Source organism: Eumetopias jubatus, unplaced genomic scaffold, assembly GCF_037043125.1.
Source record: "Eumetopias jubatus isolate StellerSeaLion01/CBP00866 unplaced genomic scaffold, mEumJub1_p1.0 scaffold_1, whole genome shotgun sequence".
Lineage (NCBI taxonomy): Eukaryota > Metazoa > Chordata > Mammalia > Carnivora > Otariidae > Eumetopias > Eumetopias jubatus.
The window spans coordinates 12296522-12320276 of NW_028274807.1; the positions used below are offsets into that span (position 1 = coordinate 12296522).

The 23755-nt window shown below is 40.3% G+C and overlaps 2 protein-coding genes across 9 annotated transcripts in view; one reads left to right on the top strand and one right to left on the bottom strand.

Moving 5' to 3' along the window:
• Window positions 1–18981, bottom strand: part of SON (SON DNA and RNA binding protein) — a 32592-nt gene extending 13611 nt beyond the window's left edge. For 3 of the 5 annotated variants that reach the window (XM_028115402.2, XM_028115412.2, XM_088023998.1), the window contains exons 1-6: window positions 18868–18981; window positions 15666–15832; window positions 7813–13749; window positions 5830–5990; window positions 3759–3905; window positions 3396–3584 (exon numbers count right to left, since the gene is read on the bottom strand). In XM_028115402.2, the coding sequence (XP_027971203.2) occupies window positions 3396–3584; window positions 3759–3905; window positions 5830–5990; window positions 7813–13749; window positions 15666–15832; window positions 18868–18944 (6678 nt within the window). In that variant the 5' untranslated portion in view covers window positions 18945–18981. Of the gene's footprint in view, window positions 1–2483; window positions 3287–3395; window positions 3585–3758; window positions 3906–4075; window positions 5601–5829; window positions 5991–7812; window positions 13750–15665; window positions 15833–18867 lie in introns of those variants that run through there. The other 2 variants (XM_028115424.2, XM_028115433.2) reach the window with 2 other exon arrangements.
• A 976-nt stretch (window positions 18982–19957) lies between these two features.
• The window catches only part of GART (phosphoribosylglycinamide formyltransferase, phosphoribosylglycinamide synthetase, phosphoribosylaminoimidazole synthetase), a 30762-nt gene continuing 26964 nt past the window's right edge, over window positions 19958–23755 (top strand). The window contains exons 1-2 of one of the 4 annotated variants that reach the window (XM_028115333.2): window positions 19958–20023; window positions 22477–22662. In XM_028115333.2, the coding sequence (XP_027971134.2) occupies window positions 22518–22662 (145 nt within the window). In that variant the 5' untranslated portion in view covers window positions 19958–20023; window positions 22477–22517. Of the gene's footprint in view, window positions 20054–22476; window positions 22663–23755 lie in introns of all 4 variants that reach the window. The other 3 variants (XM_028115353.2, XM_028115323.2, XM_028115341.2) reach the window with 3 other exon arrangements.

Consider the following 23755-nt stretch of genomic DNA (forward strand, 5'->3'; position numbering starts at 1 on the left):
TTAAACCATGAATTATGAATCTTTTTATTACATCATATAGACTTCTCTAGTATAACTCATACATTTAATCTAAATAAACTACAGTAACAAAACAAACAGACAACCTACTAAATGGTTCAAAGAAATTCAGTGTTAATCACCGAGGAAAATCTAAGGAAAGAATGAATAACAAGGCTGTATTTAACCATTCTAGCACTGCCAGGACCCGTGTGATAAATTTTCAATTAAAATTTACATCTTACCCCAAGCACTGAGCTTTCCTAAACTATAAATTTAAAACTTCTACAACACTTCAGAGAACTGTAGCTCCACTGGGATGTGGAAATATTTTTCAGTAAAAGCAACCAGGTGCACTGCCTACACCTCTGGACCTCTATAAACATTTATGATTAATAGTAAACCCAAGGAAATTTTGTGTCAAAGATTACATTTAAATCTTCTACCCAATAAGCCTCTAACTTGATTACCAAGAATGAGTGCCCCCAAGGACAATTTTTTAAATATTCGTTTTCCAACATTTTTGATTTCACTGTTTATGAATCAAATTCACACAAATATGGTCAAAGTTCTGTAGTCACTCCTTACTGAGGATGCTGCTGGCTGGCTTCTGGGTAGGAAGACGATGCTATGGCAGTAAGGCACAGTCTGATGAGCTGATATTCCATAAGATACGGATTTATGTTGATCCATCCACATCTATCCACTCACGTTTATGTCAAAGAGCACTCATGTGCAAGACAATTAGTGGGGTTAAGGATTACAGCAAAGCTGAGATCAAATCTGTGATCTTTGCTTAAATGTTTTAGGCTTAAAACTAAAAAACCACAAACTCCATTTATATTTATTAAAATGAAAAAGATTTGGGAAGTTAAAAAAAAATACTATTAAACAGTGACCATTTGAAAGAATTTTCCTTTTACTCTATAAAAGCCTTCATTTCAACCCCTCACAGGGAATCAAAAGGGTCAATGCTCCCATAAAATGTCACCAATAGTATTCCACAAACATCGGTATATAGAACATAATCTTACAAATGTATTTGCAAGATACAGCTAAGTAACTAGAACTGAACATTTTATAAGTGATCATTTCCTCGAGGTGTTTACTACTATTGCTGGGTAAAAGTACAGAGACCTAAAAAGCAAAACAAAACCCTACCCTTTTTCCTCTTCTAAAATTTTGGGATTTGTTTCTGCTTAAAGTTAACCTACATATTTTTTCAGTCTGATCTTCTACGAAACTAGCTCAAAGAGTTCTGATATCAAATACTTGTATATACCCTCCCATAGGAGAAATCCGCTTTTCTTTAGCCCTCTGAACTTTTTTTCCGGCTTTCATGAAAGACTGCTTAATACAAAATTCGAATACCCAACTTTTCCCCCCGGGATTTCTTTGGAATAATTCCCCCCAACTTTTAAAATCTGACAACCGCTTTTGATGACAGACAAGACTAAGGCACCACACTGTCAGTGTTAAGACTGAAAATGGCAGAGTACTAAACTTCAAATATATAAATACATATACATAAAGTCTCAATCAAAAAAAAACATCAGGATTCACTAAGCACTTTTCCCATGTTCAACTAAGGTTAAAATAGTTATGATCACTTATTTTCTCAGGGTAATCCCTTGGAATTTTTCAATATTCTCAGCTGGAAATGTCTTCTCACATAATCTCCGTATGTCTTTCCCAACTCTGTTAAATGCTTAATCTAAAAATTACTAAAAGCGTATGTATCAGAATTTCTAAGTATGTCTGTTTGGCCCTCTTATCATGATCTATATTCAGCTACTACAAGATTTAAGTCATTTGCAAATGTCAGTTAACCCTTCCCTCTTGAGATGTGCAGGTAGCCTGATTTGGGGATTAGCAACCGAGCTACTCAATTGGTTTTATTAAAATAATGTCCAAACCAACTATCCCTTCCTCACTGGTGTAGTATAACTTGCTTTAACTGCTGAATCCCATGTAAATATAAATCATCACTGGGGACTGTAAGTTGCACTAGCTAATTATCATGTCTGGCTTCATCATACAGAACTTGTTCTCTCTTAAAATGCCACGGGTCAAAAAAAAACACTGTGAAAATGTCACCTGTGAATAGCTCAGGGGAAAAAATATACTATCAAAAGATTTCTGATTTGGGTTCTGTTCACTTTCTGATTTTATAAACAACAGGATTTGTTTACTTGTAATAATGGAGGTGTTTAGTTTAAGATGATATGGCCAATGAAGGCAATCTGAGTTGGAGAGAACAGGTCTCTCTGACCCACGTATCCCAGAACTGCAAGAAAAGAAGTGGGGACGAAGTCCCACATTGTAAGGGCATCATATTATCTAGTCCAGTCCTTGGACAAATGTCTGAGCTTTGGAACCAAGGGCAAGAGGTGATAACTAGTCTATGGTATCATTCAAAACTCCCACCCCCGCCCTAGTAATTCTCCACCCTCCCAGATCCCCCAAGCGTGATTTTGCACAACAAGTTAAATAAAAGTAAACTGTTTATTAAAAGATACAGCAAAGGTACAGATACAGAGATACATACAAAGATACAGATATATATATATATTTACATATATATACAGTCTTGCTGTTTTCATGTGCACTATACTTAGCAGCACATTATTTAATCAGGCAGCATTTTAATGGGGTTGTCTTGACACTTGGCATTATTACTGCGTCATTTTGACAAGATACAACTATAGCCTCATGGAAATTTCAAGGTGTGAATTCCACTTCTCCAACTTTTAATAGTAGCAAAGAGGGGAAGGAGAAGGGAAATGGGAGTACCAAGGCTGAGCATTAGGTTAAACACAAGAATTCCAAAGGGCCAAGGTAGCACAGGGAAGGGAAAATGATTAAAATTAAAGGCTATCTGACAAACAACCCAGAGAAACCATTATTTAAGGGCAATGGGCTATGTATCCAAGATGCTCACACATTAGCCTACAATGACCTTTTCCAATTCAGTTCTTGTGTTGAACCTGAGGATCTGCCTCTCTCTGCTCAATCCCTCCACCCAGTAAATTTGCTACCACCAAAATCTAGAGCTATAGAGCCTTGAAGCAAAACGGGAAGCTAAATAGTTGTACCTTGGGCTACCTTCCCATAAGTGCAAGGAGGGCCCAATGTTGGGTAGGGATGTGATAACACTGTTCTCTGCAATTCGATGCTTTTCACTTTGTGGCTTGGTTCCACAAAGTGAATTGCATCGAGTTACTGTCAAATGAGAAGCTGCGGGTTGTTTCATCTGTCGTCTAACCCGGCCCTGCCGTTTAACCCGGCCCTAAGAAGAGTGAAACAGAATCCAAATCAGATATAAAGTAACAATAAAATGGGAGATTCAGGTATTAAAAAACAAAAAAACAAAAAACACAATATTCCTCTTAACTTACCTCAGAGGGCAAATTGCTGCTGAAAACATTATCATCATCTTTGTTTTCTTCACCATTTTTCTCTACAGGAACCCATTCTCCATAAACACTATCTGCTTCTTTTTTTCGATGCTGAGATCCAGATGACACAGGAAACTCTTTTGTTAATGTTACCTGGCTTTTTGGTGGAGTTGGCTTTGCTGCAGCAATCTAAAAAATAATGTATTTAATTAAAACTCAAAAGACTTTCAACATAATCTGAAAATAGTTTTGTTCATTATTTCTCATGGCATTTAATCCAAAAATTAAAACACTAAATTCCATTTGAATTTTATTTAAATAGTCCCTATGCTGTTTCATCAAACCATAAACACTAATACTCACATTCAGATTGAAAAAAATGGGTTTGGGTTCACTGAGTTTAAAGGGATGATGATAAAAAGGAGGTTCTTCTTCCTCTTCGTCCGAAACATGAGGCTTATTCACTATTACATCATCATCTTCTTTACTCTGTGCGATCTGTTTGCATTTCTTAAAAAAATAAAAACAAAAAATAAATCTTACACTTTATATGGAATAAAACGCAATTTTTTAAAAAAATCGAAACCACATAAAATCAACTTTCAGAAATAAAACCAGATTAACAATAGGTTGTAGATAAGTAACTTAGAGTATTAGCTATTATTTAAACACACTCTAGCTGGTCAGTCAACAACATTTATTGAGCACCTACTATGTGCAGAGCACTGTACTGGGCACTGTCCAGGGAATACAAAAAAAAAAAAAAGAAAGAAAAATAGAAGACATGGTCCCTGCTCCCAAAGAGCTTACAATCTAGTTGAAGAAACAGAATTACATACACATGAAATAACTGAGGAACGCTTTTACAGAGCAACACAATTAACAAGTGCAAACTGATATAATACAAACTGAGTACATAAGTGCTGAAAGAACAAAAGCGTAAGAGAAAACAGAATCAGGCAGAATTTGATAATCAAGGGCTATTCCTTGAGTTCTAAGCCAGATTTTCATAGTTAAGAACAAGGATTGGCAGGAAAAGAAAAACAGAGTCATCCTAGTTAGATGGTGGTAAAAAGGTGAGAAACTTATTGAAAGAACAAGAGGGCTGAAAATGAGGCTTAAAAACATAGGGAAACACTAAGTGTTCACGAGGCTTTAGATAAGGAGCTTAGATTTGATAAGCAAATAGAAGCCTTCACTAAGTCCTTAAATTAAAAAAGTTGTAATTCATATTGCAATAAATCTAAGTGAGAAAACAGATTAAGAAACTATATGAACCCCCCCCCCAAATGCACGGCAAAATAAAAAATTTTAAACTTCTGCAACTGGGTTAGATGGTAATTGTCTCTCCACAAATGTTTTGTAGGTTGAGTCTCTAAAGGAACAAAACTCAAGAATGAAAAATAAGGCATGATGGAGAGTGTTAACTGATGAGGTCTGACACATAAAGCAAAGTCCATTCCTTCCTAAGAAGCTAAGAAATAGACTCCATTACCTGGCTTTATAAAAAGGTCAGAATAAATTTGGGTGGACTTGTCTATACAAGCAGAATTTGTCACATCCATCATCAATTGAAAATATTACAATAGGATAAAAAGCTCAGTTGGCCAAAAAAACACAGAGTATATACCAAGCTTGTAACCAAGGGGAACAGAATATATTGACAGTGGCAGGCTGGCATAAGGCTAGCCAATAACAAGTTTCAATATATGAAACAGTGTGGTATTTCTGGATCCTAGCAGCAATATTTCAGCGTCCTCCCAAAAAAATAATAATAATAAAAATAATAATATTAACAAAACAAAGCCAAAAAAGCCTCAATTGAAAAGATCAAATTCTTAAAAACAAAAATAAGTGTGTTTAAAATATATGTTACTGCCAAAACCCGAACCGCAGGAAGAACTGATAATGGCCGGCCATTATCACCAATGGCTGGTACCAAACAGCCAAAACCCGAAATGTTGATGCGTAAGAAGTTCCTTTCAGGCAATGGCCAGCTATTCTCATTAATTTCCAAGCTCCGGTGGCAAAAGATCATTTCTGAAGATTGTCTGTGTCTTTGCGTATATGCAGTACACTCGTGGCGATCAGTGAACACGTCGTGAATGGAAACGAAACTGTAGGCGAGCTTCTGCGTGTTGCTCACTCAACACCTCCTCCATTCAAACGAACCGTCCCACTCCTCAGTCAGTTTGGCTTCTAAAACTGGAAAGCAAAAGTAATGGGAAGTAACTTTTAGCTAGCGGAGCTTAGCCATCCCGGATAATGGCCTGCTAAACAGAGCTTCTGCCGCTGCCACGTCTGTATTTCGGGTTTTGGCCACTCGGTGCCAGCCATTATCAGTTCAGCCCACAATTCGGGTTTTGGCACGCTCCAGAGTCAACATCACTGAAATAATCCATTTAAGAATGTAAACAAATTTTGTCTAGCTTACCTCAGTTAGTTCTTCTATAGTAGCTCCTCCTGACTTTTTAGCAACTTTCTCTTCTATTGTAGGTGGAGGTGCAGGCTTCAGGTTTGGCGGTAAAGGAACACCAGCCTTAGCACACATGGCAGCTGCATTAGCTTTGGCTATTTCAAGTAATTGAGCCTTATCTGGAAAAAGAAAAATATAAGCAATTTTCCTATAGGCTTAACACTTTGTATTATCTAAAATCTTATATGGTAACAAAATTAAAGGCATCAATTTTCTGCCCTAACATATAACTGTGATCAAATCATTCCTTGGCTGAATTTTTAAGTAAATGACCCTAGTAAGTTGACATTTAGCTTCCCATTCAAATACTATACAAAATAGCTAAATTATACAACAATCACTCTACCACATACTCTCACACATATACACGGCAGAGCCCTCTTTATTTTCCAAAATTATGATGCCCTTAAAATTACTTTCCTTTTAATCTGTCATTTTAAATCACTCTTTAAGCCCAAGTTCAAGTGCCAACTCTTCTAATAGGCCTTAAGTCAGAATTTAACATTTTTCCAATGTGCTCCCCAAAGTGCCTTACCTATACCAATACTTATAGTAATCATCACATTCTATTTTTTTTGGCAGATTACTATTAATAAGAGAGACATATATGCATTTTATCCATGTCTCTTCTACCAACTTGTAATCAAAGATGTAATTCTATGAATAAAAAAAGAACTCAACTTTTGTTGAACTGAATGCATTTTCCCTTATTGTTCTATCAGAGCCTTCTTTAGACAACCCTGACCTAGAAATGTCCAATCTACTAAGATAATTATAAATCATCCAGCAGGTAGTCATGCACTATCCATCAAGTTTTAATCATCCCTGCACAGTTCTTAAATCAAGAAGAACTAGAGCATTTTACTTTTAAAGGCAGATTATTAAAATACAAAAATCATTTTAAGGAATTTAACTTTGTTTTGCTAGTATCAGCCACCCAGCTAAAAAATAACTCCCTACATGCAAAATTCCCCACTCACTTCCATTCTTTATCCATTATAACAATCAGAATTATCGTCACACAGATTTAACAGCCCTGTGTTGCCATTTTCAAATATGTAACTTATTAAAAAAAAAGACTAATTTTAGGCTTATATGCAAGATTCTGTATTGGAATACATACACCAAAACAATCAAGCACATACCAGCCTTGTCGTTAACTAAACTTGTACTTTCCATCTTTGGTTAAGGAAGATAGTTGAAGCAAATTAAAACTTTCAAGTATGAAAACATCTTGGTTCTAATACACTCCAAAACAGGTATTTTTAACTCTAATTATAAATGTACTTATCACTACACAATTTTCAAACACAAGCAAATCTAATTACCACTGACCCTTGAACAACAAGGGTTAAAGGCGCTGGCTGACCCCTATGTAGTTGAAAACTGCATATAACTTTTGACTACCCAAAAACTTAACTACTGGTCTACTGGTAACTACTGATAACATAAACAGCGGATTAACACCTATTTTGTATATGCACTACATGCTTTGTGTTAAAGAAAAAATTTTAAATCATAAGGAAAATACATTTATACTACTACTATGTTATTTATCAAAAAAATCCACATATGGGGCGCCTGGGTGGCTCAGTTGGTTAAGCAACTGCCTTCCGCTCAGGTCATGATCCTGGAGTCCCGAATCGGGCTCCCTGCTCAGCAGGGAGTCTGCTTCTCCCTCTGACCCTCTTCTCTCTCGTGCTCTCTCTCTCATTCTCTCTCAAATAAGTAAATAAAATCTTTAAAAAAAAAAAAAATCCACATATAAGTAGACCCATCCAGTTCAAATCCATGTTGCCCAGGAGTCAACTACAGAAACTTAAAGACAGAAATACTTATCCTAAACCAATAACCCAAAGTATTCCACTTGACTTAAAGATCAGAAAAAAATTACTTAAGTCATTCTCTATTACAGTGCCATTAAATTTTAAAAAGACTTACTTAAATCTGTCAGACGTTTAGGTGATCTGCCTCTTTCAGAAGACCTGGATCGTTTACGTCGGATGGGAGATCTGCTAAACCTTCTTCTCAAGGGTGTTCGTGATCTCCTTAATCTTACTGGTGAGATACTAAAGCTTCGTCTCCTTACCACAGACCTTGATCTTCTCCGGCGGCTAGGGGTGCGGCTGCGGCGGCTAGGGGTGCGGCTGCGGCGGCTTGGGGTGCGGCTGCGGCGGCTTGGGGTGCGGCTGCGGCGGCTTGGGGTGCGGCTGCGGCGGCTTGGGGTGCGGCTGCGGCGGCTTGGGGAAATACTAAAGCTCCTCCTCCCCACAGATCTAGATCTTCTTCGACGACTTGGAGTGTGACTCCGACTCCGACGACTTGGGGTGCGACTGCGAGCTCTAACTGTTTTCCGGTTATCCCTGGAACTTGATCTTTTTCTTTTTCTTTCCCTGGACTTCGACCTGTGCTTTGGAGATCTTTTACGCTTCTCTTTTGATACAGATCGCCTTCCTCTGGACTTTGACCTTGACCTGCTGCTCCTCCTCCTGCGTCTTGAACGGGACCTTGAACGTGTTTGAGAGCGATGAGACTTGGACTTAGATGATCTCTTCCTTGCCCTAGAACGAGATTCACTGGTACGCTTGCGTGATTTGTGTTCAGAAGACTTGGAACGCTTACTTCGAGATCTTAATGAAGAGTCTCTTTTCTTCTCTTTCTCACCTTTGTCTCGGTTTTTGTTTTTCTTGCTTTTCTCATGTGTGTCCTTAACTTTTACAAAAATTTCATAATCATCTTTTTCCTCTGAAGACGACTCTGAAGCTCTTTCTGGTATACTGATTACAACTGGACTGGCAGCAGATTTGTCACGTTCAACCTCACTTGCAAGTAAAGGTCCTTCAATACCAGCTCTAAGGCTTGTAAGACGTTCCATGTCCTTAGGAAGTAACGGTCTCACTAAATCTGCTTCATTAATATCATCAATATTGGCAGAAAATCCTGAGTCAGATAGTATCTCTTTAGTAGGGAGAAGTACTTCTCTATCTTCTCCACTACTTTCTTTAGGACTGAGAGCTACTGCTAATGTCTGGTCACAGTCTTTTATAGATAATGGTCCTTCTGCATCCTTACTAATAAAGTTATTAGATGTTAAATCAAGATGAATGTCTTTAGCAGGCAAAGGTCCCTCTATGTCAGCTTCACTACCACCACTAGGGCTAGTGGAAATTATCATGTCATGTTCAGTATCTTGAGTAGTTAACGATACTTCAACATCGTAATTACTAACTGAACCGAGAGCAGACGCTGTGGCAAATTCAATACCCTTACTAGTTCCCATTGCATCAGGTTCAAGAGCAGGGGGACCAGCAGAAGATAGAGTTCCTCCATCAGCTTCACTAACACTAGAGCAGGTATCCAATACTGTGCATTGTTTAGTCTCATTGATGGACAAAATATTCCCTTCACCAATTTCACCAACAGCACCAGTGCTGGCAGCAGACACTAATGTATTATGTTCCACCTCTTCAGCAACTAAATGATTATTTATATTAAGGTCTATATTTGTACCATGTTCACTTTCGTAAGGGTCGCTCTTCAGGTGTCCTTCAGCATGTGGCTCTTCATCTGAATTCATGGGAATCTCCTGTATGCCAATCTCTGGAGCAAGATTTTGATCACCAGAGAGTAAATTCACTCCTTTTGTAACACTAGACTCCAGTATCATTGTTGTAGACTCTAAAACCATCTCAGTTGGTATTACCTGTGTCTGCTCTGAGACAGTGACAGCAGGCGCTGAAATTATCACAGTGGATTCTTGGACAGAAATAGATGGTTCTGAAACAACTGCATTAGGTTGAAGAACTGACACTGCTGGTTCCAGGCCAGGCACAGCAGGCTCCAGGGTAGAAACAACTGGCACAGGAGTGGTAACATGCTCTGACTCGGCCAAGGCCAGGGTCTCAGGAACAGCCTCAGCAGGTGGGTCTGGAACAGCCACAGCTACTGGGTCAGAGACAGCCACAGCTGTTGGGTCTGCGATAGCCATGGCTGGGGTCTCCAGGACTGCCACAGCTGGGGGCTCTGGAACAGTCCCAGTTGGTGGCTCTGGGACAGCCACAGCTGGAAGCTCTGAAACAGCCATGGCTGGCAGCTCTAGAGTGCTCTGTGATTGCTCTGGATTAGTTGCAGCTGGCTCCAAGAGAGACAGAGACATCTCTGGGGCAACATGTCCTGAAGCTTTCATGGAATCAAAGGTCTCTGCTGTTTCAGACATAACTGAAGACTCTGATAGTAATACCGTTGGTTCAGCTGACATTATGGGAGTTTCAGATACCATGTAAGTCACTGCTCTCTCTGGAACAACTTGATGTTCTTCTGCTACTACAGCAGACTCTACAGGTGTTGCTGTAACTGAAGACTCTGGCTCTAATGGTGGTTCTGGAACAGTCACAGCAGCCTCTGATCCTAACACCAAAGGATCTGATGCTGACACCGAATAATTAGCAGACAATGCCGAAGGCTCTGAAATCTCATTTTGACTCACAGAAGGTTCAGAGAGCGACACAGACTCTTCAGGAGGTAATGCTGGCACCTCAGTAGGCCAAGTGTTTTCAGCTGTTAATGCTGACTGCTCAGTAGGTAATGCTGGACCCTCTGGTGGTTCCTCAGGAGGCAATGGTGGTGTCATTGGTGGCTCCTCAGGTGGCAATGGTGGCATTGTTGGAGGCTCTTCAGGAGGCAAAGGTGGCACCATATATGCCTCCGTATATGTATCAGTATATGAATCGGTGTAAGAATCAGCTGCCATAGACATCATTGAACGATCAGCAGTGTAAGATGACATCATAGATCGGTCAGCTGCAGAGTACGATGACATCATAGACCGGTCAGCAGCAGAGTAGGACGACATCATAGACCGGTCGGCACCCATGGACATCATAGATCGGTCAGCCATTGGGGACATCATGGAGCGCTCGTAAGCTGACATCATAGAGCGTTCATAAGCTGACATCATAGAGCGCTCAGCCATAGGGGACATCATAGAGCGCTCATAGGCTGACATCATAGAGCGCTCATAGGCTGACATCATTGAGCGCTCAGCCATAGGGGACATCATAGACCGCTCATAGGACATCATAGAGCGTTCATAAGATGACATCATGGAACGTTCTGCAGCATAGGACATCATCATAGAACGTCTAGATGCTAACATCAGGGGTCTTGGTGCTAACCTGTATGGCCTGGGGGCTATTCTGTAAGACCTGGGTGCTATCCTATAGGGTCTAGGTGACATCCTATAAGGATCAGGAGTTAGTCTGTAGGGATCATGACCTAATCTATAGGGATCTTGCCCTAACCTGTAGGCATCATGACCTAACCTGTAAGGGTCATGACCTAACCTATAGGGATCCTGAGCTAACCTGTAAGGATCCTGAGCTAACCTGTAAGGATCAGGAGATTTTGAACCCAACATAGCAGAATCTTGGGTACTAGATGCTAACATCTGGGCATCCATGGTACCAGATGCCAACATCTGGGCATCCATGGTGCCGGAGGCTAACATCTGAGAGTCCATAGTGCCTGATGCTAACATCTGAGAATCCATAGAACTAGTAGCTAACATCTGGGAATCCATGGTGCTGGTTGCTAACATCTGGGAATCCATGGTGCTGGTTGCTAACATCTGGGAGTCCATGGAGCTGGTTGCTAACATCTGAGAGTCCATGGAACTGGTTGCTAACATCTGAGAGTCCATGGAACTGGTTGCTAACATCTGGGAGTCCATGGAGCTGGTTGCTAACATCTGAGAGTCCATGGAGCTGGTTGCTAACATCTGGGAGTCCATGGAGCTGGTTGCTAACATCTGGGAGTCCATGGAGCTAGTTGCTAACATCTGGGAGTCCATGGTGCTAGAGGCTAACATCTGGGAATCCATGGTGTTGGACGCTAGCATCTGGGAATCCATGGTGTTGGACGCTAGCATTTGGGAGTCCATGGTGTTGGACGCTAACATATGGGTCTCCATGGTGTTAGAAGCTAACATATGGGATTCCTGGGCCATCAAGGGATCCACTCCTACTGTTACAGAAGTCTCCCCCACTAATGTAGTAGGCAGCTCCTGTGCTACCGTATTATAGGATTCCAGCGCTGTCGTCGAGGGCACCTCCAGGGACTGCGACACGGTCATCGTTGACAGCTCCGTTGTCACCACAGACTGAACAGAGATCTCCAGCGCCACAGTTGCCACAGGCTGCCCGGGCAACTCTGGTGCCCCAGGCTGCCCTGGCAACTCCAGCACCCCTGTTGCCAGAGGCTGCCCCAAAAGCTCCAGTGCTCCAGCTGCCCCAGACTGCCCCGAGAACTCCAGTGCCCCAGTTGCCATGAGCTGCCCAGGCAACTCCAGTGCCCCAGTTGCCACAGGCTGCCCTGACAACTCCAGTGCCCTAGTTGCCGAAGGCAGCCCTGGCAACTCTGGCACCCCAGTCACCGAAGGCTGCCCCGGCAACTCCAGCGCTGTCGTTGCCACTGGCTGTCCTGGCAACTCCAGCACCATCGCTGCCTCAGGCTGCCCCAGCAACCCGGTTGCCGTTGTCACCTCAGGCTGCCCAGGATGTTCCACCGTTGTCATCCCCATAGGCTGCTCCAACTCTGACGTCGTCACAGGTTGTTCGGTCAACTCCATTGCTACTGTTACCGCAGGCTGCCCTGGTAACTCTACTGCTGCTGTCACCGCAGGCAGCCCTGGCAACTCCTGTGCCATCACAGGTGGCTCTGGTACCTCCTGTGGTGGCTCCAACCCCACGGATGGTGCTGGAAGCCCTGGCAATTCCTGCGACAACTGTGGCACTGATGTCGCAGAGGGCCCCGGCAACTCAGGCACTGCCGTCGCAGGGGGCCCTAGCAACTCAGGCACTGGGGTAGAAAGGGGGCCTGGCAGCTCTGGCAATGGGGTAGCAGAGGGCCCAGGTAACTCCAGCACTGGAGTCACAGGGGGCCCCTGCAACTCCGGCTTGGAGGTCGCAGGTGGCCCCGGCAACTCCATCACTGAGGCCACCGACGACTCCGGCAGCTCCAACGCTGTGGTCTTGGGCAGCTCCAGCAACTCCTGTGGTCTTGTCATGGATGAATCTGCAATCTCCGATGGTACTTCTACAGGCTGCTCTGGCAATCTGAACCCTTCAGTTGCAGATGACTCTGGAAAATCCATTGTTGTTGATGTGCTTGGCTCAGGGTGTACCTCAGTAGGTATCTCGGACGATACCACAAGGGTTTCTGATGGCTCTAGCCCTTTTGCTACTGGTAATTCTAACATGATCTTTGATTGCTCTGGAGGTGTGGTCTCCAAAGATTTCAGCACAGGCTTCATCTGATACTCCGTTGACATTGTTACAACTGACTCAGGTGACTTTAGCACTACTGATGTAGTAGGCACTGGTGCCGTTGTAAAGGAATCCAGAATCTTTGTCATGGATGGTTCCAGCATGACTGCCACAGACTGCTCTGACTGCACTGAAATTACTGATGTTGATGCAACGGACAGTTCTGCAGTTTTTGTAGCTGGCTTCAGAGTTTCTAAAGTGTGTGGCTCTGATATCTCCATTGATACCACAGGAGGTTCTAACACAACCTCAGGAGATTCACTGGTCTCAAAAAGGCCAAACGCTCTTACAGGATGCTCCAGTGCCATCGTTGAAGGTTCAGAATCAAACTTCAAAAAGGAATCCGATTCTAAATCTATGTTCCCATCATGATGTGATTTCGCCTTTGATTCAGATTCTTCTGGCTGTCTTTTATACTTTTTTTCCTTTTCTTTCTTCTTTTTCTTCTTTTTATTTTTGTGCTTTTTATGCTTCTTTGACTTTTTGGTGGGAATTTCATCAGTAGGATCTGTTTGTACAGATACACATCTACTTTTTCTGGAGACCTCCTTCAGTTCTGAAATTAAAGAAAATTAATTTTGTCAAACACTCGCCCAAGTAAACTTAGATAATAAATCACATAAACAAAATTTACATTCCATGTTAAGACACCATAGTGTAATGTTTCTTGTTAAGTTAAATAAAGTTACCAAATGAACTATTTTCTACAAACCAATTATCTAAAGATTGAAACTTTTCCCGTATTTCTTTCTACAACTAAAGTCTGGGTTAAAAACAAGTTCTCAGTTTATCACGGAAACTTGAAAATCACATTAAAATGTGTTTTACTGAACTTATTTACAACTATTTTCTCCAACTCTCAAATTACAGCAAACTACTTTCAAACTACACTTACAGAGGAAAATTTCCCATTACTAATTGTTAAAATTCCTATAAAAATATACACATTAAATCATTTTATGACTATTTAATAAACCCTATTTATACAGGAAGTAACACTGGCTCTGGAACAGACAGGTCTGCTTCTGGATCCTGAATCAATTACCACTCACTAGGAGAATGGACTTGGTGAAATTACTGACACTGAGTCTCCTACAGTTAGAGGACAAAGTGAGTTAAAGACACACAAAGTACACTGAACAATGCCTGGCACATACTAAGCCCTCAGCAAACGCTAGTGATTGCTTTTATATAGTACACAAAGGGCTGAACAACTAATGTAAAGCATCAACACGAATCTTGAATTTTATCTCATCACACCCATGTTACATTCTAATAAAAATACCTTTACCTTCAACACTCTTCTAAGATTACTAAAATAATCTTCTTAACGTTTCCACTTAAAAAATACGTCACTTCAGGAAATTTTTTTTTTTAAAGATTTTATTTATTTACTTGAAAGAGAGAGAATGAGAGAGAGAGAGCACGAGAGGGAAGAGGGTCAGAGGGAGAAGCAGACTCCCTGCTGAGCAGGGAGCCCGATGTGGGACTCGATCCTGGGACTCCAGGATCATGACCTGAGCCAAAGGCAGTCGCTTAACCAACTAAGCCACCCAGGCGCCCCAGAAAAGAAATTCTTATACCCCTTTACATTTAACTTAAGAACAATGCATATCTGAAAAAAAAAATAGCTTTTCGACTTGACAACTAGACTAACTATAATACCAGTATCAAAATAGATAAATTTTAGTGATCCCAGAAAAGCTCATCAGAAATCCAGGCCACTAAAATTATGGGAAAAATGAATTAATACATGACAAGATCCACTCCAAATCAAAACTATTTTCTCTGATTTATCCTGCACCTAATGCTAGTTAGCTAAGCTATAATTCAAAAAAAAGCTGCTACAGCCATAAATCTAAATATAACTGAAATCTGTTTTTTTACCATATCCTAGATAAAAAATAATACAAATAAAAAATGAAAAGCCATACCACCCCATTTCCAAAACTGAAGATAGTTATTTTTGTGGTTGATCATAAATCTTTCATTTCTAAGCATCAATTATTTAATTAATTCCCAAAACACTAAATATCAAAACAATGATTTCTCTCCATTCCCTGCACTTTTAAGACAAATAGATGCAAAAACAAGGCAATCTCTGAGCTTGGGCTTTAAAATAAAACCTCCCAGGGTTTTAAAATCATTACAAATTTGGTCCAGGCTCCTGTATCTTCCAAAACAGACATTTACACAATTGTTCCAGGAAAACCCACATTCAAAATCCTGGTAGAGAGTCACTACAAAACTGAGTAAAATAAAGTTATAATCCACCAACAAAGCAATCAAGTATCAATGCTCATGTTTCAAGTACAACTGTATTTTCAGAGAAGACTTTACAAAGTCTTCAACACATAAACTACTGAGTTTTAGAACTAGTGAACATTTTTAAATACCCTGTAGTAAAAAAGTAATATGTTAATTATTTAAAAATCTTAAAGTTTTTGAGACAGCTGATTATCTCCAGCTTACCTGGCTTATATCGTAGTTCTGTATCTAAGACCCCAGAAAGTACTTCCTCTATCTTCTGAACTATTTCTTCATTTGGGAGGCTCCTGGCAGAGGCAGCTGCATCACCTGCCTGGTTTCCTTCATTAGGTGTATTTGTTTCACCATTGAGCTGGCCTTCACTCCTTCCACTTGACAAGAAAAGTTATCAAAATTCATTAATACTTTTACCACACAATATTTATAACTCAACAGATTAGAATAATCTTACATTGTTCATACATTTCACCACTTTGTATTTCTTTCAGATGATACTCAACAGTCCCTCCTTCACCCTATCTACTTAAAGTTGGTACATTTTCACTTTTACACAATCACTTAATTTTCATAACTATGAAAGAAAAAAATCCTTAAAACAGCTTTCTAAGCTTTTTAAAAAAATAGTAAAATATTCCCAGAAATTTAAATTGATTTAGATGTGGGTTACTTGCATATTTACCTCAGGGGAGAAAAACTATAAAGATCACAATCACAGATCCAAAGAAAGATATGTCATCTAACATACATGGGACAATATACCATTCTAACATTACGATAGAAACTACAACCACAATAAAACCACACCTGTGCATGGATCACAACATCAACAGTATCAAGGAACGGTTACCAATGACACATTGAGTAAAAAGGGTAAATTGCAGCCTCTGATCAGGTTTAGACTGATCAAAGTTACTGAAATACCATAAAGTTTAAAAAGAAAAATACATGTATACAATTTTTACCCACTGATCAAGAATCCTGTTATTTTCTGTTCAAAAAAACTCATGGAAAACAAATGACATTTCCAATAACAGTAAATTAACATAGATGGTTTAATGTGTTTTCAATTAACAGGACCAGATATCTTGACGTGAGAGGCATGTCATTTACCTCGTCATTTTTACTATTTTTGTGTAAGTAAATAAAATTGTTTTGAAAAATAATTTCAACACATTCAATTTAACTAAAATTAGCTAACAAAACACATCAAATAATTATGATCCACTACCTGATAAAAATCTCAATGGTCAAAAATAAAAAAAAATTTCAGTAGTTAACTGTTATTTGGGAACACTTGATTTTCTAACACAAGTCACATAATAATAATTAACATTTACTACTAGAGTCATTGGGTTTACATTTCTTAACTCATTTAATCCTAACACAACTCTTTGATTAGCAATATCATTGATTTTACAAATGAGAAAAATGACACAGAAAAAAACCTAACTAAATTTCACGTAACTATTATGAGGTGAAGCTGGTATTCAAAACCAGAGCTCCTACTCTTAACCACCACATATATGTAATAAGTATCTTAACTATTTAAACATCAGCCTCCTTACCCAAACTGATATATGTAAAAACAGATGGGAAAATGTGGCAAATACAGCTCACTGAGATGACAAATAAGCCAAAATGTTTTTAGACCAATAATGTATAAATATTAGTTAACAAACCAAATACTCTTCTAATAAGTTTATCTAATATTCTTTTTTTTAAAACAGCTCTTTTACACTCTTCCTAAGCACTTACACATACATGATCACATTATCAGGGCATGTTAAAACTCAGAAAAGCACAACTTTAAAACCTGTTAAAATAATCATCTTACAGCTATATTTATGTTACTGAAAAGGGATGAAAATTTCAAACCACCTAAATATCCAACAATACATTCCTACAACAGAAGTCTATGAAGCCATTAAAAAAAGTCCTAAAAACCGAGAATGTGAAAAAGACAAGCTTGTTCATGATCAGGTGAAAAAACAACACAAAACAAGATCACACTTCACAAAATATGTATGTGCATCTGTACACACAAGGAAAAAAATGAAAAAACATAAAAAACGTTATGTGGTGGCTTTTCAACTTTCTCGTTTATTTTTTCTAAAATTGTTACAACAAAACACTTGTTTTTCAAATACAAAAACTGATTTCTAAAGGTATAAAAGACATTACAATAAACAATAACTGCTTGAAACTATCAAAGGTTGCAGAAAAATCATATTCCTTTACCTCTGGACTTTTCTCATCATCTAAAATCACTAACATAGAACAAAATTTTAAACAGCCTTGAAATGAGTGAGCGGATATATTTCGTACTTAAGTATATCCTGCAAAAGTAGTAATTTTGCCGATATTATATACCGTTGCCCCAATAACGCTGTCAATTTCAGCGCTTAATTTACAATTGCGTTTTCGAATTCACGTATTGCTCTTACTCTCAACTTTTAAAATATAATTAGCAAAAACATCTGAACCCGAAAAAAATATTTACGTTACATAAAGCAAAAATACTCAAAGACAACCACGAAACGAGACCAACACCATTTTCCTTTCTTGGTAAACAGCTCTTTGGAAATCTCTTCCTGTTCAAATTTTGTGGAAGCAAGGAAGGGTAAACTACGTAAAGTCTAAGAGCAACGGCAAAAGTAGCGTGTTGGTCATACATGTCAACTGGGGCGGGAATAACAAAAAAAAAAAAACCTAAACACAAAGCCTACTATCTACTTGCCAAATTGAAAAATTACTAGTGATTCAAAGTCCCCTTCCATCCTCACCTCAAACATTTCGTCGCAGTACCTAACATTAATTTGTTAGCAGCTTAAACTTCAATTTCTAATCCATTAGAATACTGCCTGGTGGAAGCCACAAAACACCAGGGCCCAAATAATCTAATTAAAGGATCCCGACCCCCCAAATGGTCCGAAGCGTGCAATAATAAAGCGGATTTAAGATTACTCAAGAAACGGCCGTTAGAGACCCTTTCCGGTCATAGGCACCGGCCGGCGAAATCCGCGGAGGCGGAGGGGGGGAGGGGAAACGCGGCGGCGGCGGAGGAGGAGCTGAGGAAGGAACTAGGCCCGTCTCTGGTGCACAACCAGGCCTACAAATAGCTAAAAGGGAAGAGATAACCAAACGGGAAAAAAAGAGTAAGCATCTTAACTCGGTTCTCTAGAAGAGAGAGTCTGGGGTTACCTCGAAAAAAGCGAAGTTCCTCGCTGGAAAGGGAGGGAGCGGATGGGGGGAGGGGGGAGGGCCCGGAAAATGGATCCCAGGCCCAGGCGGGGCTGTAGCGGGGCCTAAAGCGAGGAACGACGGCGTCTCTGTAGAAAGGTGCTCTGGAGAGCTACACGGGGCCCTATCGGTTCCTTGGGAGCAGAAGAGTCTGGGAAGCGTTTACCTGGAAAGCTCCTGTTGAATTTCCCGGAATTTACTGACCACGAAAGACCTAAAAATCTGCTCGATGTTGGTCGCCATGGCGTCCGCTCCGTTCTCTCAACTCCTCCTCGCTAGTCCTCCAGGCTCCCAGCATGCCTCGGGAGGAGGCGCAGCGGCCAATTCCGTCTCTCGGCGTCCTGATTGGCTTCTGTGGGAGCGTCCAGACAGGCACGCTCCGCCGCTGGGCCAATCAGTGATCACGGCCCAGTTCTCCTCCGCTGTTTCTGAGCGGCTGGGGTAGAGGTGCTGACGTTTGCGCCGCGCACGACTGTGTCCGCCATGTTAGTGACTGACGCAGGCGCCATTACAGAAGTCTCTTCTGAGACGACTGTGTCAGCTTAAGTTGTCAGTCTCCCAACAGTGTTTGGGGAGCCTTAAGAGGCTTACTAAATGCTCAAGATTACATAGCATGACAAAAGGAAGCAAGAAGGGCTACGTGGTTTGATACGGGGCCTCCGCCGTTTCTGGGTGGCGCCAAGTTGTGTTTTGGCAGGGAGATGCATCCGGGAAAGCATTAATCAGCGCCCGCCCCCACAGTGATGTGAATAAGAACACGTTTTTACCCCATCTTTTCCCCATGGCACCCCATAATCGCTTCCCCCCACCCTTTTTTTAAGCACTAGGCCAGAGGTTTTAGGCAGCGTGCCGTTCAAAGCCTGCGCATTCTAGTCTCGTCGGGATACCAAGCGGGTCGGAGACTTTCCGCAGTAGCTGGTCAGCTCTGACTCGTTACCAACACACAATTAGCTAATCGTGGGTTTAGCATTTTGGCCCTCCCCTTTCACAGAGCTCTAAAGGCTCCTGAGGAGGAATAGAGACGTTATGTGACCCCTAATATTACAGTGATAAACGCCCAAGGTCCTAGTAGCTTTACTGTGGAGTAAGCGGAGGCCGCGCACAAGAGCCAAAGGCAATCACACTTGACTACCTCGCGGCGGACACCACGGGCCGCGCGCCGGCCAATGGGGTGGCGCAGCCGGCCGTGGGGCGGGGCGGGGCGGGCGGGGAGAGGCGCGCGCCGGTTTGCGCTGGGCCGACTTCCGGCGTGCGACGGGCGCGCGGGCTGCGAGCGCGCCGACGAACGTGCCAAGTGCGAGCGGCCGAATCACCCTGTGCAGGTGCAGAAGCTCTCTCCGGTTTTAAGTAAAGTACATTCATGCTTTGATTTGGGGATTTAATATCAGGAATTGGATGAAACTGTAGAAACTGGTTTGGCTGTAGGAATTCTCGTCTTGTTTTTAAATGCCGTGGGTGGGGGTTGGCCATGTGCTTTTCACTTCTTTTAACTGAGGTTTACATTGGATCTTCCACTTTCCCTGCCTTATAAAATGTCGGGCCTTTTTGTGTCTTTATGCCTTTTTTAGGTCCTAAGCCTGAATTGCATATTTTCTCTTTATGCACTCAGTCTGTAGCCTACTTAGTCCACTTTTGTAATTGGTTTCTGCTTTATATTATTCACCAAGTCCTTTGCAGTGGCTTTACCTGGCTCTTATTCTCGTTTTTAGTTACCCATTTAGATGACTGAGGCCCACGAAGGTTAAGTTCCTCAGGGTATCCCAGCTAGTAAGGGACAGTCTCAATCCAAACCAAAGCACTTTGGAGGCCAGGCCTCCTAACCACTCCTGGTGTGGATTTCTTCAGACTGAGGGCTAACGCTATTTCTGTGATCCACGGTAGTAACTAGGACAGTTTCCCTTCAGTGCCTCTCCTATTCAAATTAAGTGTATTTTTTCCCTAGATTTCAGAAAATAAGTCTGCTTATTTCAGATATTTCAATACACATGGCAAGTCTTCTCCGTTAAAATAGCCCTGGCCTCTCTGAGACAATAGGTTAGCAATTTTTTTTTTCTTCAAGTTTTCAGTGATCATAATCTCATCTGTTAAGAGTATCTGAAGCACAGTTGCACACATTGGAATCCAGGCTTTACTTCCTCTTAGATATGTGACCTACAGCAAGTTATTTAACCTGATTGGACCTCAGTTTCTTCTCTGTAAAATGAGGTGGTTATAGCATCTGCCTCACAAAATTCTTAAGATTAACTGAAGTAGTTCGTGAGAAGTATTTAGAATAGCATCTGGCACAAAGTAAGTGCTCAAAAATTGTTTTTTGTATTATCAACTTAGATTTAAGTATAATCCTAGCATCACACAAGAAGTTACTGATTTCAGTTTTCTGTTTTCAGTTTGCCTTCTACATGATGAAATGCCTTCCAGAGATTAGTAAATTAGTGTGACAAAGTATTCCTTTGGCTTTTCATTCCTGTTAGTACTTCTTCCTGTCCCTAATGTATGAATTTATGTAAAAGTAACAAAATATAAAAACATTTACTGCTGAGTGTCAAATTATATTAGCTGTTTATAAATGTCATTTCCAAAAGATGTCATTTCAGTTAACCCTTAGGTAGCCTCTTAAGGCAAGTTCTCCTATTTTCATCTTTCAAGATGTAAAGAAATTGAATTAGAGATTTTAAGAGTTTAGCCAAGGTCACACTGCTCACTTGAGTTAAGTGTTGCATCCATTCTGCTAAGAATCAAATGCCAGAGCCAAAGTGAGACATGTTCAAGTTTGATTTTGCCTTCTCTACCAACTTTCTAACATACTACACTGACTTCTTAAATCAGGAGTCAGCAAACTATGGCCCCCTGCCACCTATTTTTGTACACTGCACCAAATAACAATTTTTGCATTGTTAAATGGTTGGAAAAAAAGGAAGAATGATATTTTTATGACACGTGAAAATTATAAGATATTCAAATTACAGTGTCCATAAATAAAGTTTTATTGAAACACACTCATGCATATTTTTTATAAGCTTCTGGTAACTTCTTATCACTTAGAGCAGAACATAGGCGAACTATGACCTACCACCCGCTGCCTATTTATGTAAGGTTTTACTGGACATTGCCATGTTAATCCATTTCTGTATTGTCTATTGCTGCTTTTATGACACAGCAGCAGAGTTGACTTGTTACTATAGAGATTGTATGACTCTCAAAGGTGAAAATATTTACTATCTGGTCCTTTACAGGTCCCAGTCTTAAATATTTCTTTCAACTTAAAATGTTAAAGTCTATTATTTATAGCATCACAAGGCTTAAAAGCAGGTACTTTAAATTTGGGGTCTAAATTTGCAATATTAGGATTCATGTTTAACTGAGGCTTGATGATTATAAATCTTTTTAAAAGTGGAAAAGTGAAGCCTAAAGAAGGATGATTATTCATAGGAGATTTTTTTTCCCCCGCAAATCAGGTTAAGTCACCATCTCATTCCTTAACCTAGCTCTAGGCAGGTCTGCCTCATTTTTAAAATACCTTCCTTGGGGCCCCTGGCTGGCTCTGTTGGTAGAGATGTGACTCTTGATCTCAGGGTCGTGAGTTCAGGACGCACACTGGGTGTAGAGATTACATACAGGCTTACCTCCCTAATCCTTATGAAGTATAGTCGTCTCAAATTATGAGTCCTAATTTTTCACAAATGAATCTTTGGAATATTTATATTTAAATATTTAGAAATTGTGATTTCTAAAGTATGTGCATTCTGAAATAACAACTGTGGCTTTCTTTCTGCAGCTTTTATTTTCCTTTTGAATTCCTGCTTTGCAGACAGAGCAATGGCAGCCCAAGTACTTGTAATTGGCAGTGGAGGAAGGGAACACACACTGGCCTGGAAACTTGCACAGTCTAATCATGTCAAACATGTGTTGGTTGCCCCAGGAAATGCAGGCACTGCCTGCTTGGAAAAGATTTCAAATACTGGTAATCCTCTTTTAAAGTGGAGAGTAATCGTTAATAATTGTAAATGATAAACTGTCAATTATATCTGTTCTTTATAAGGTCGATGGCTATTTAGATCTGAATGTTTTTCTTAACCTTAAAATTTATGTGGTAATTTGAATACTTGCCTTATGTTGTAAATTTTAGGTATCTTGTTCAGAGCGTGGCATTTCTTTATCTTAAATTTCTTTAAACCTTACAAAATACACCCATTGAAAAAGTCACAAGTCCCTAAGGTTAAAGGCAATTTGATGTGTATTTTTGGAAATGAAAAGTTGAGCAGTGCTAGTAAATGTAAGTTTTGGCAATTCTGAGTCCATAGTAGACCTCAACCTTTATCTCTTTCACCGGTAAAAGTGAAAATATGATCAGTTCTTATGCTACATTAAATTCTTTAGTGGCTTTCTGTAGTACTTAGAATAAAACTCAAACTCCTTAACATTCCTTCCAAAGCCCTTTGCAATCTGGCTTCTGCCTGACTTTCTAGCGTAATATTTTATATCCTTTGTTTTCTTTTCAGTATGTTCTGTCCATGCAGTCCTGCCAGTTTCCCAAACAGAGCTGCCTTTAATTTGGTATTTGTTTGTTTCCACCCCTAGCATGACTGGCTCCTCATCATTCAGGTCTTAGTTTATATGTTATCTCCTTAAAAGAGGTCTTTCCTAAAGTTTCTATGTAAAGCATGCCCACCCCATTTCGTTTGTTTCCAATCATGAACAATTATATGTATTTACTTTACTTTTCTATTGTGTATCTCCTATCTTCATCTCCTTGCTAGAACAAGCTCTAGAATATAAGCTACATGAGGGCAAGGAACACTTCTGTCTTGTTTTTGCGTTGTGTGCATCATGCCTAGTACGCTATATGGCACTTTATGGAGAAAACATAGACCCAACAAGCCACAAATTGGAAGAAAATAATTGCATATATAGGACCAAAATAATAAAGAAAAAGATAAATAAAGTATCTGCTTCCCTGGGATCTTAGCTCTGTGGGTGAGGTATTACATGCGTTTATTGAAGAATTGGTACATACTATCTAGATGTAGTTGTTACACAGGCCAGCCCATGAAAAT